This window comes from Chlorocebus sabaeus, chromosome 26, assembly GCF_047675955.1.
Source record: "Chlorocebus sabaeus isolate Y175 chromosome 26, mChlSab1.0.hap1, whole genome shotgun sequence".
NCBI lineage: Eukaryota > Metazoa > Chordata > Mammalia > Primates > Cercopithecidae > Chlorocebus > Chlorocebus sabaeus.
The window spans coordinates 43,410,282-43,423,866 of NC_132929.1; the positions used below are offsets into that span (position 1 = coordinate 43,410,282).

Below are 13,585 nucleotides of genomic sequence, written 5' to 3' on the forward strand. Positions count from 1 at the left end.
GAGATTATATGCTGTTTTAAATATAACCAGTTGTCTCTGCTAGACCACTTTTGCCATAAAAGATGCATTGAAGCAGATGCTGCTCTATACCATCAAAAGTGGTATGCTCTTGTCCTCCTTGGATGGCTTTTTTGGGCTTCCTGAATTCCTGAAAAGGCTCATTGTTGTCACTGACGATGCTTCACAGAAATCCTTTGTTTCATTACTTAGCGACTGACTGCTTTGGTGAAATCTATTCAATTCTTTTGTTAACTGTAACAGCAGTCAAAAATAATGTAAGGGAGGAGAAGGATAAATGAAACAAAGACTAATAAGCACATGCATGTAGACACATACGCACATCTTTTAGATAAATTTCTAAGTATTATCTGAAGTAACATTTGCCTTGTAAAACATGGGAAATAGCAGTGCTACATTCATTTCCTCATCGGTTTCATTCAGATACGACCTGTTACCTGTAGCATATGAATGACTTTTCCCTGTTGGCCTCCCTTTGGCCTTACTATTACTTAGATGGGAGGATTAGCCTGATAATTACACATATAGAGCAAAACGCATCCTTTTTGTGCAAATTCTTTGCAGGAAGAATTTCTTATCTACCTCCTTTTCCTGAAAAACTACGGATAGGATGATGGGTGTATTTACCGTTGTTGTAAGCCAAAGTTTGATTTCACTTTCACTTGAAATAAACTCTTGCTTCTGTAGAAACCAGAAATTGTTAAAAGTGGAGGAGTTAAGACCTTACATTTTACCTTCAGTTAAAAAAAATGCTTTTCATTAAATTTGTGATTTGAATTTCGGATTGAGCAGATGATGTCATTTCTGCAACTTGGTGTGGTGTGCGTGTGTGCTTTTAAAGAACAAACGCTGTAGGTATATGGAATTAGTTACATGGCCTTTTCTGGTCCCTTTTTAGATGTGAAGCCCTCCAATATGCTAGTAAACACAAGAGGACAGGTCAAGCTGTGTGATTTTGGAGTTAGCACTCAGGTATGTCCCTTTTCCTCCCAGTATACTCTTTTCTCTGCAACAACCTCTTTATATTTTCATTCTGTTCTCTGGATTGAAAAATCACCTAGCTGCCAGACAAACAGAAACCCTGCATCTTTTCCTCGGCTGGGAGTGTGTTATTCATTTTTAATCTCTGAGCGAGTTTCCTTCATCAGAATATGATTGTTCATTGTTTAATGACAGTAAAAACTGCTGATATTGTAATTACTACTTACGAATAGCAAACTTCATTGATATGCAGCTTTGATATGAAAGCGTTTTGGCCAGACAAAAGGGAGGGCAGAGTGGGAGCTGTGCCTGGGGAACCCAACTGGCCCACAATAAAAATTAATATTGGGAGCAACAATGGTGGAGGGCCATTACAATGTGCAGCACAAATTTTAATTAATTTCCATTTTGGGCCTCCCCTGAGAAACCCAGTGATAGTGACCCATGAGCATGCTGTGATGTTGATTTGAATTGCAGCCACCTTTACTCTCAGCCAAACACGAAGACCAAAGCGAAGGTCATCGTTGTATTATGAGTTGTCAAAGTCTGTTATCCCTCCAGCGTATTTAGTGTTCGTTTCATTCTAGTAATGCATGGGGCTTCATTCACATCTTGAGCCATCTGACTAAAAATTGAGTGTGTTCAAATTCTGCTTTAAATTGACTTTTTATATCAGGCGGGTTTGGGGTACTAAAGCGATAAGCATCCTGCTTAAGTGAATTGTTTAAGGTTATCTGCTATAAACTGTAATGCTGTGCTTGTTTAAATTGGAAATCACATTCAAAAGAAAAGAGAGATTTAATCATTTTTAATGCCTTTGTAGATAAATTTGTTCCCTTTTACATAATTTTTAGTTGATTTATACGAATGATGATTGTAGGTTAAATGAGGAATAATTGCCCATTTTATTTCCACATTATCTTTATATTGTTCTAACAGACTGTTTTGTCTCATAGCTGGTGAATTCTATAGCCAAGACGTATGTTGGAACAAATGCTTATATGGCGGTAAGTAAACTTATGCAAAAATAACATTTAAAACCAACATCTTTATCTTTATGTACTTGGTAATGTATAATTCTTGAATTAATTCCACAGCTTTAGCCTAGCAGATCATAAATTACGAAGTCAATCTACTCATGGTCTGATTTTTAAATCTTTCTAAAAGACATTAGGGTTTTTACAGGAGCTATCAACTTATCTGACTTTGTTGACTTAACTGGTTGGTTCAAGTGTGAAATCGCTGAGTTTTGAAGTTTAATCCTACAGAAAAATTGCACCTTGTAGCATACTGGCCACTTTTCCACATTTCTTATTTAATTAACCCTCAAATATACCCAGATGTCAGTCAATAAAATTGGTTGTTTTTTCTTGGAATATGAACATGCTTTGTCACCTGACCAAAGTTAAATTACTGATATAGCCAAATTATATTTATGGATCTCTGATTGTAAGGGTTTAGGGGGCAGTTCTCTATAGAACTTATACCTCTATATTTTGTTAAGTTGTTATTCATGCCTATTGTAAGATTATTTAGTTGCACTGAAATAAACTTACCAACAATAACAAGTAGAAGCATAAGGCTATTTCAAAGACCAATGTAGACTTGGCTTTTGAGTAAGGGAAGTTATTTGTTTTCATAAATATACTTTAGTTTATGCGTTTCCATAATCACCTTGAGAGTCAGAGGGAAAAAAAGAATTAAAAAGGAAACTTATCTAGTATTATTTTTGGAGCAAAGTTTTGTCTTCCTGTAACAACTGAAAGATAATTTTTTCTAATGAAAGCTCTAAATTTATTTAGGTACTCCCTTTCATCTCTAATAGTCTTCATTAATATATCATGAAATTAAATGATGTTAGTATGGATAAAACTGTGGGTCTTATTCTCAGTATTCTGTGTTTATATATTATCTTGATTAAAGATTTAGGGATGGAACCTTGTTCTAAACCTAATTCTAAACCTAAACCTTATTCCCAGAACAATACAAAACTTTTTTTTTCGTTCAGATACCAGAATAGCTCATTTTTGTCTTGCATGGTTTTTAAAGAAAGTTCATACTTTCTTGTTTAAGTGTAATAATAGGAAAAACAAAAAATTAACCTCTGAAGTCATCTTATCTGTTTTTATAAAACGTAATCACCTTCCTCTACCAAGTTAGATGAGATTGGTGAGCCACGTTTATAGCCTTACTGAATGCTAAGGTTTAAGTCTTTGAAAGAATATGAAACACTGTAATTTTTAAAAAGTGGGGGGACATGACTGTAAATGAAACAATTGCTCAACTAACCAGCATGTTCTTAGTAGCTTTAAATTCCTCTGATAATTAAATTGCATTATATTTTAATGTACAAATCCAGATTACAGTTGTCTTTCCCAGGTGTACATTAAAGAAATTAGTTTTTTATTTTTGTTTATGGGTGAATGTGATGCATCCATCTGTTAACTGAAAATATGAGGTTTAAAATTATGAAACGTTAGCTCAGATTGACAAAATTAAAATTGCTTTGCTTCTTAGGTGAGTGAATTCTAGTCGTCAGCATTGTACTTCAAGCTATAAAAAGCATAAGATACCTAGAAAAGGAGCAATGATAGCTTGAGAGTGAGCGCTTTGCTCAGTTCAGTAGGAGGCTCTTATTGGCCAAGGTCAAGTACTTACCTACATGATGTGAGGTTGGGGATGGGGGGGAGGTGGAAATAACCTATATTATTATAGTGCATGTATTAATCCCTACATTTTATCTGTTGAGAGTCTCTTGAGAGAAAGGAACTGAGCCTTTTTTTTTTTTTTTTTTTTAATAACCACAACTGGTTCTCGTTTTAGCTGGTATATTTTATAATTTTGAGTTCTACATAAGTCCTATGCCAAATATCCATGAACTACAGTTCTCAGGCCAAATTCAATTTACTGGAACAATGTACTAATCACTCTTCTAAGCTCTTACTGCCTATTTTTGTAAATAAAGTTTTATTGGAACATGTCCACACCCATTTGCTTATATATTATGCATGGCCACTTTAGCACTGCAGTGGCAGAGTTGAGTAGTTGTGACAGTTGCAACAGAAAGTATATGGCTCATAACATGAAAAATATTTACTAGCTGACCCTTTACCGAAAAAGTTTGCCAGCCCCTGATCTATGCCAGTGAAAGCTGTATCTGAAACTGAGGGCACCTTCAATAATCAACCAGCATTTACTGAGCATCTTCTGTGCCATCAGTCAGGTACAGTGGAACCATAGTATAATCCAGATAAGACTTGGATGAAACAGGAAACATATATGTAGCAGCATTGTGTGTGACATAATAAAGACTTAAGTTGTACCAAACATACATTTAGAAAATAAGACAACCTGGGCACAACGGCTCATGCCTGTAATCCCAACACTTTGGGAGGCCAAGGCAGGTGGATCACCTGAGGTCAGGAGTTTGAGACCAGCCTGACCAACATGGAGAAACCCCGTCTGGACTAAAAATACAAAAAATTAGCTGGGTGTGGTGGTGCATGTCTGTAATCCCAGCTACTCGGGAGGCTGAGGCAGGAGAATCACTTGAACCTGGGAGGCGGAGGTTGTGGTGAGCTGAGGTCGCACCATTGCACTCCAGCCTGGGCAACAAGAGTGAAACTCCGTCTCAAAAATAAAAAAGAAAAGAAAATGAGATAGACAGTGTACGAATTTGATGATTCAAACAGTATGTGAAAAGGGTGCTTGCACAAGAGAAAGATCACTGTGAATGGATGAGCAAAGACTCAGAAATAGAAGGCATGGGGCAGGGTGAAGAAATGGGGAAGAGGACAAATAAAAAATTGCAGGAATACGTAATTAGAAGTCACTTGATACCCTCATTTTACGTATTTCCCTCACTTTATATTCGTGCATACTTCTGTACAGTGATAATAACATCAGTAATAATAGCTTACATTTAAGTAGCTTTATGTGCCAATCACTCTTCTTACATATATTAACTTTTAAATGCTCACAACACTATGACATAGGTACCTCACACAGTGCCAGACGAGTGAATTAGTTCATGAAAGCTGCATTCCAAAAGTGTCTTGTTCACTAATTATAAGCACAACATTTAACTTTTCATATAACGAATATATTTAACTTTTCATATTATGAATCTTGCTTGTGTTTCAAGGTATAGACAGGCCAAAATTACTTAAATACAGCCAGCTAGGCTACTCAAATATTAAAAAGAAAATATATCAGAATGAAATAGCCCTGCATATGTGAATAATCTCACTTTATTCTGTAATCGGAAGTATAAGATATAGGAAAGATAATTAGGAAAAGGACAGGGAGGCTTTTGTAACATCATTAGTCATTTAGAAAAACCAAGTATGAGCACATTAAGCAATGTGCTTATAGGAGACTTGAAAAGTCATCTTGATCCAACCTTGCCATTGACCAGTGAGGAGACTGACCTGGAAAAGTGAATTGTCATGCTCAAGGACATACTGTTTTTTTAGGGGCAGATAATTAATAGGTTCAATGGATACCTTCATCAGAAGCATGAAAGATTTTCAACCACATTTTAAAAGGATTTTATCCATAAGGTTTATAAAAGGGGTCTAGAAGCTTGGAGCTTATATTAAATTAACAATTTTTCAGAAATTCTTTATTTTTTTTTTTCTTGAGATGGAGTCTTACTCTGTCCCCCAGGCTAGAGTGCAGTGGCATGATCGCAGCTCACCACAACCTCTGTCTTCTGGGTTCAAGCGATTCTCCTTCCTCAGCCTCCTGAGTAGCTGGGATTACAGGTGTGCAGCACCACGCCTGGCTAATTTTTGTATTTTTAGTAGAGATGGGGTTTCACCATGTTGGCCAGACTGGTCTCAAACTCCAGGTCTCAAGTGATCCACCCTCCTTGGCTTCCCAAAGTGCTGGGCTTACAGGTGTGAGTCACCACACTCGGCCCAGCAATTCTAATTACTAAAAATTTTATTATGTTTTTAAGATAGAAGTTCCTAAAACTTTAACTATTCAGTCTTTCTGGCTTACTATCATTTTAAAAATCAAATATAAAAATTGACACTATTGCTATCATTAACTGAAGTTTTAAAATGAAAAAATCTTACTCAAATCCTTGGCCCTTGGGATCAGAAAGTCAATCTAAATAACCATTCCTATCTCCAGAATGTTTTTTTCTGCCCAAGCTATTCCAATTCTTGGAAATTGTCTTTACTTGGAATAAAACCCATACACATTGCATGATCCAACTCAATGGCTATGCTCATGCGGTGGTAGTAATGGTAGTGGTGGTGACTGGAAGGATACTTGGAATAACACCCATACACATTGCATGACCCAACTCAATGGCTATGCTCATGTGGTGGTAGTAATGGTAGTGGTGGTGACTGGGAGGAGGCTAGCATTAACTGGGCATTCTCATGTGGTGTGTACTGAAGCACATTACAGGATTCATTCAGTCTTCACACAACCCCAGGAGGTATACGTATTACTGCTATTATTTATTATTACTGTCTTCATTTTACAGATGAGGAAACCAAAGGTCAAAATATCTTTAACCCAAGATCTCAGAGTTGGCACATAGTAAAAGGCAATTTAATTAGGACATCAGCTTCTAGTTTCTGCTAATAGCAAACTAAGTTATTTAGATCAACTCTTCTGTTTAAATGTGCTAGCTAAGTTTTTTTTTTTTTTTTTTTTTTTTTTAAACCATCTCAAATGCACCGAAGAGCTGAAAAGACAGTGGGCTACTCCCAGCACAATTTTTGAATGAAATCCTACCACAGAGAGGAAAGTAGAATGGGATCCCCATCACTGCTTATTCCTGAGGGCATTTGCCTGAATCACAGTTAGGCAAGAGGGTCAGCGGCCAAGCTTCAGAGCCCACCTAAGTCAGAAGGTCTCAGAGAAGATCTTCTCTGTTCCCTGCTAGAAGCCTAAATGGGTAACCTCAGTGTAAGGGTAAACTAGATCTAAAACTGCTCCTCTTCCCCCAGTCCCAGGAAACTGAAGAAGAGGCAGGAAAAGTGGAACAAGTTGTGACCATAGCCTAGCCCTGGTATAGATTTGCACCCTAGGTATATGCATACATGTCCTAGGTTGGACAAGGCACTTCACACTGAGAAGTGGTTTGAGGTGGTCTCCACCTTAGGCCTCAGAGAACCTCTCCAAAGTTTTTCTTTCAAGAGGAAAAACTAGCAAGCAAAGAGAACCGGGCACACAAGACAGCAAAGCCACCTGAAGAAGATCAGCAGGAATAGCAGGCAGCAGAAACAGGTGCATACAGCCTTAAGATCACACATTTTTAAAGTGACATAGCAGATTTTTAAAGTTCTAAACAAAACTTCTAGATTAAAATTTAAAACTCACTGTATTTGACAACTTATTGGACACAGCAGAAGAGAGAATTGGTGAACTGGAAGATAGATCTGAATTCAAGCAGTCTAACTTCAGAGTCCTGTTTAACCAGTGTTCTGTCTGCCTACGCAAGGATCTTGCCAATGTTAAAAAAAAAAAAAGAAAAAAGAAAAAAATCCTTAACACTTGTGATACATATTTTGACTATACGCTAGCCTGAAGTTTTCGTGCCTACTTTGTTAATTTTCTATGTAGCCTGAGTCTGAACAGAAATTCCTTTTTTGGAAGAGATAAGGGATATACCTTGATATCTTCCTGCTTTTGACAAATCTTGTTGTAAACAGACGGTTCTGGAATTAGTTAACTACATGTGAATTCTTGTCAAGGCTGAGTCACAGAGGGCATCTGGAGGGAGTATAGTGTGGGTGCCAGAAGGACTGCCCTTTAAGATCCTCTCTAAATTCTTCTTATTAGATCATCACTACTCTTTACTGGTCTTATTAAGAACAGGTCAGGGTTTTTTTGTTTCATTTTGTTTGCTTGTCACTTAAACCTCACTGCAAAGATATTTTAGACAAGAGTTATGTTTTTCCTATTATTTAGCTTTTCACACTAATGACAGCTGTCATGTGAGAGAGTAACCTCAGTTTTAGCTTTTTAACTGCTAAATATCCATCACCAATATTCTGTCAACAACATGGTACCTGGTAGTTGGTTTTGTTTTGTTTTGTTTTTCAGGGGAGAGGACAGGGCAGGCCACCTTGGATTCAAGTGTGAGAACAGCTTTGAATTGTGCAGCCTCGGGCCATCAAATCCTGGCTCCATAAATTCAGAATGTTTTGGTGCTCATCTTGTGTCTAAATCACTTCCAGGGACCTGGGCACATTTTCCAGTCCCTATCCACCTTAAGAGTTGTTTAGGATAGACACGTGGAGCTTGCTGTTGGCTTTTGCCGAACATTTTTGCTCAAACACTGCATCACAGCAGTAATCTTGTTTCATTAGCTTATTGAAAGAATAATTTCCCCAACAAGAGGTCATCAGAATCTGACCCTTAAAAGAGTTCTCTTATTTGCCATCTAGTATCTGTGAACATTATCGCTTTTTCTATTTTTTCTTTTTAAATTTAATTTAATTTTTCTATGCTTTATTATCAGCTTACAGTTTGCATTTGTTTTGATAGTTCAGTGGGCAAATGTAATGAGTGTGTTTAACCTCCTTGTTGATCCTGCCCAAATATTTTGTATGTGGGTTCCACTTTTGTGTGTGTGTGTGTGTGTTTTCTGTATTCTGGATGAAATGCTTGGTACCTGTCAATCAGTAGAATGAAGAAATGGAGAGAGGAAGGAAAAAAGGTCAGGGCAAGATTTAGTTATTTCTTTAATAATTCTAGAGGATTTTAGGATTTTCATGTTTGTTAGAAGTTCTTGACAGACATGAATAGCAATGTATGAGGAAGTTATATTAAAACTCTCTAAGGAACTTATTTGTTCATACAGTAAACATGTATTACATCCCTTCAGTCAGCATGCATTGACTGCATATCTGTTATGTGTCCGGCAAGGTACTAGGTATGTCTGCCTGGTACACTCTTTGCCTCTTAGGAAAAACGAACTAGAAAACAGATGATTTTATAACACAGTGTGATAAATAATACGATATGAACAGCATTTTAATGAAGTACAGAAGCAGGAATTTATAATTCTGCTGTAGGAGTAGAGAAAGGTTTCACCCTCAAACAGGATCTGTGTGAGACATGGTCATTAAGCAGAGAAGACGAAAGCAGGGAGATCTGAAAGGTCATTGTCTCTCCAGGGAACATGGAAGTATTTAGTGACTGGAGCTAAGTGTACCAAAGAATCACCCAGAGAAATTATTTTTTTAAGTGAGGATCTCTAGCCCCATCCCCAGAGATTCTGATTCTGGAGGTTCATTTGTATTAATAGTAAGCACCTCAGGCAGTTCTGTGATGGCTGCTCCAAAGACTGCACATTGAGAAATACTGACCAACTCAAGGCTGTGCTTGGCTCTTCTGACTTCTAGTTGTGGGGTCATTTTGACTCACTGGAAAGACCTCTAATTTTGCAGTCAGACACAACTGGCTTTGAATCCTCGCTCCTGGACTGTGCATTTAATGCCAACCCATAGCTCTAGACTTGAACATGTCACTAACTAAGCCTCAGTTTTTACATTTGTAAATTGAGGGCAGTAATACCTACTTTTGCAGAATCATTATGAAGTAGAAGACGCAAAGTACCTAGCCCAGTGTCTGACACTAGTAAGTGGTCATTAAATGATAACTATTACTATCCTTCTTGTATAGTGGATACAGCACTCATAATGGTTAGTAAAGTAAACTAAACTTCTCTGTGCCTCATTTTCCTCATTTGTTAATTGGGGATGATAAAATAGTACCAATGTTACATGGATGTTTGTGAATCTGAAATGAGATATGCATGAAAAACACTAAAACAAGGCCTGGTGTACAGAAATTCTTTAATAAATGCACACATAATTTTGTTGTTGATGATAGTAATGATGGTGACAATAATGTTATTCCTGTAGCTGGCTAGCCAGTTCTGTATGAATACATCCTGGTATCTATTTAATTGGATATTGAGGTGTAAGTTATGATCTCAGCCTTGCCATGATTAGCCTGTAACCTTTAGCAATCATTCCACCTTTGTGAAACCTCAGTTTCTCTTATTCATTTGTTCATGTGTTCATTCCAAAGCCTTCTATGAAGTACTGTACTGAATGCTAAATCCTAGAGGGATAGATAGCTCAGGAAGCATCCACTCAGTATGAAATTATTCCTTTTGAACTAGAGTGTTTATGTAGCCTTTTTTAGACCAGGTATTTGCTATACATCTTGCGTGGAGGACCCAGAGTCCCAAATGGACCTTTCAAACTGTTCCTTGGTTCATATACAAAGAAACTCTGATCAGTGGAATGAAATGTTGAACAGTAGATGAATCTGGGTAAAGGAAATAGGAATGTGCTTTGCTCTGATCTCGTTTTTTCAAATTTCCTGTAAGTTTAATGTTATTTCCAAATAAAAAATTAAAAGGAACCCTACTGTTCCAGACCCATGTATCAAAATGCAAATAAGTAATAATATCATATAATGTTGTATAATTTGTTACTCCACAATGAAGATCACTGGATTTGGAGGGAGAGGATCTGGATTCAAATCTCAGCTCATTCACTACTTAGGACCTTGCCTAAATTACCTCACTACTCTGAGCCTCCATTTTCTTCATCTGTGAAATGACTTCCAAAGTCTTCCTCACAGGGACTTGGAGAGGATTCAATAAGAATATATCTATATATAATTTCTATAGATTTTATACTATATACACAAATACTTATATACACACATGTAAAATTGTTTTGTCATCCATAAAATGCTATGCAGGTGTTGGTGGCTCCTCACCTTAGCTGAGCTCATTTTGGTGTATGTGTTTTCCTGAGTAGCATCCGTGAACTCACAAGCTCCCTTCTGATTCCTTGCAGCCTGAAAGGATTTCAGGGGAGCAGTATGGAATTCATTCTGATGTCTGGAGCTTAGGAATCTCTTTTATGGAGGTATGTTGTTTGCACATAGACGCTTCCTTGCATATCTGTACTAATATATTCAATCAGGAAAAGTGAAGATTTTGAAAGAATAAGCTAAAATAAACCTTCAGCATGTTATATAGATGTACACACAGAGTTTGACCATAAAGTCTTTGATTCCTCGTGTGGCTTGTGAACTGACTCTGGAGGTTATTTTAAAACACTATTTATTACAGATCACCTGTGTAAGACCTGCCTGGAGTCTTTGTTAAAAATACAGATTCTTCGGCCCTATTCAAACCAATTAAATCCAAACCTCTAAGAATCTGCATGGTTAATCTGTTCCCTGGGTGATTTTTATACACACTAAATCTGGAGAACCTGTGTTCTAAAAGAGGGATTCTAGAAAAATTTGGTGTCCTGTTGGAATGCATATGTAACTTCCAAAGGTGATTAGTTTAAAAGGTACAGCCCTACTCATTTAGATGTGTAAGTTATATATGTTTGTTTTAAAAGAAAAAAAAAATCACCTCATTCCACTATAGTCATATCAGATCTGTATGTGGGTTAAGGGGTGGTGTGATATGATGAACAGGGAGGGGGGAAGAGGATGTATGTATTTAGGACAATTGCAATATCTACTCTTTATAGCTGTATTTAGAATGGACTTTATGTTAGTGTTCCAGATGTAGCTCCATTAGAACTCTATGCTATGATTTTTTAATAAAATGACCATTGATCTACAAGAAAATGCATATAACTTAGAAGGACATGTGGATCAGTTTGAATTATGGTAGTATAGAACCGGTATACTGACCAGTGCTTCAAAAATTCTCATTTAAATTGATTCAAATAAAGAAGGACTCTTCTTTTCTTTTCTTTTATTATACTTTATGTTCTAGGGTACATGTGCACAACGTGCAGGTTTGTTACATATGTATACATGTGCCATGTTGGTGTGCTGCACCCATTAACTCGTCATTTACATTAGGTGTATCCCCTAATGCTATCCCTCTCCCCTCCCCCAACCCCACAACAGGCTGCGGTGTGTGATGTTCCCCATCCTGTGTCCAGGTGTTCTCATTGTTAAATTCCCACCTATGAATGAGAACATGTGGTGTTTGGTTTCCTGTTCTTGTGATAGTTTGCTGAGAATGATGGTTTCCAGCTGCATCAATGTCCCTACCAAGGACATGAACTCATCCTGTTTTATGGCTGCATAATATTCCATGGTGTATATGTGCCACATTTTCTTAATCCAGTCTATCATTGATGGACATTTGGGTTGGTTCCAAGTCTTTGCTATTGTGAATAGTGCCGCAATAAACATACATGTGCATGTGTCTTTAAAGCAGCATCATTTATAATCCTTTGGGTATATCCCCAGTAATGGGATGGCTGGGTCAAATGATATTTCTAGTTCTAGATCCTTGAGGAATCGCCACACTGTCTTCCACAATGGTTGAACTAGTTTACAGTCCCACCAACAGTGTAAAAGTGTTCCTATTTCTCCACATCCTCTCCAGCACCTGTTGTTTCCTGACTTTTTAATGATCACCATTCTAACTGGTGTGAGATGGTATCTCATTGTGCTTTTGATTTGCATTTCTCTGATGGCTAGTGATGATGAGCATTTTTTCATGTGTCTGTTGGCTGCATAAATATCTTCTTTTGAGAAGTGTCTGTTCATATCCTTTGCCTACTTTTTGATGGGATTGTTTGGTTTTTTTTCTTGTAAATTTGTTTGAGTTCTTTGTAGGTTGTGGATATTAGCCCTTTGTCAGATGGGTAGATTGCAAAAATTTTCTCCCATTCTGTAGGTTGCCTGTTCACTCTGATGGTAGTTTCTTTTGCTGTGCAAAAGCTCTTTAGTTTAATCAGATCCCATTTGTCAATTTTGGCTTTTGTCGCCATTGATTGCTTTTGGTGTTTTAGACATGAAGTCCTTGCCCATACCTATGTCTTGAATGGTATTGCGTAGGTTTTCTTCTAGGGGTTTTATGGTTTTAGGTCTGACATTTAGGTCTCTAATCCATCTTGAATTAATTTTTGTATAAGGTGTAAGGAAGGGATCCAGTTTCAGCTTTCTACTTATGGCTAGCCAGTTTTCCCAGCCCCATTTATTAAATAGGGAATCCTTTCCCCATTTCTTGTTTTTGTCAGGTTTGTCAAAGATCAGATGGTTGTACATGTGTGGTATTATTTCTGAGGGCTCTGTTCTGTTCCATTGGTCTATATCTCTGTTTTGGTACCAGTACCATGCTGTTTTGGTTACTGTAGCCTTGTCGTATAGTTTGAAGTCAGGTAGCATTGATGCCTTCAGCTTTGTTATTTTGGCTTAGGATTGTCTTGGCAATGCAGGGTCTTTTTTGGTTCCATATGAACTTTAAAGTAGTTTTTTTCCAATTCTGTGAAGAAAGTCATTGGTAGATTAGTGGGGATGGCATTGAATCTATAAATTACTTTGGGTAGTACGGCCATTTTCACGATATTGATTCTTCCTATCCATGAGCATGGAATATGCTTCCATTTGTTTGTGTCCTCTTTTATTTCATTGAGCAGTGGTTTGTAGTTCTCCTTGAAGAGGTCCTTCACATCCCTTGTAAGTTAGATTCCTAGGTATTTTATTCTCTTTGAAGCAATTGTGAATGGGAGTTCACTCATGATTTGGCTCTGTTTGTCTATTATTGATGTAT

The 13,585-nt window shown here is 37.2% G+C and overlaps 1 protein-coding gene across 10 annotated transcripts in view; it reads left to right on the forward strand.

The window, feature by feature from the left end:
* The window catches only part of MAP2K5 (mitogen-activated protein kinase kinase 5), a 281,469-nt gene that overhangs the window by 146,948 nt on the left and 120,936 nt on the right, over positions 1-13,585 (forward strand). For all 10 annotated transcript variants that reach the window (XM_008016128.3, XM_073012274.1, XM_008016127.3 and 7 more), the window contains 3 exons: positions 917-990; positions 1,956-2,006; positions 10,848-10,919. In XM_008016128.3, coding sequence (XP_008014319.1) covers positions 917-990; positions 1,956-2,006; positions 10,848-10,919 — 197 coding nt within the window. The remainder of the gene's footprint in view (positions 1-916; positions 991-1,955; positions 2,007-10,847; positions 10,920-13,585) is intronic.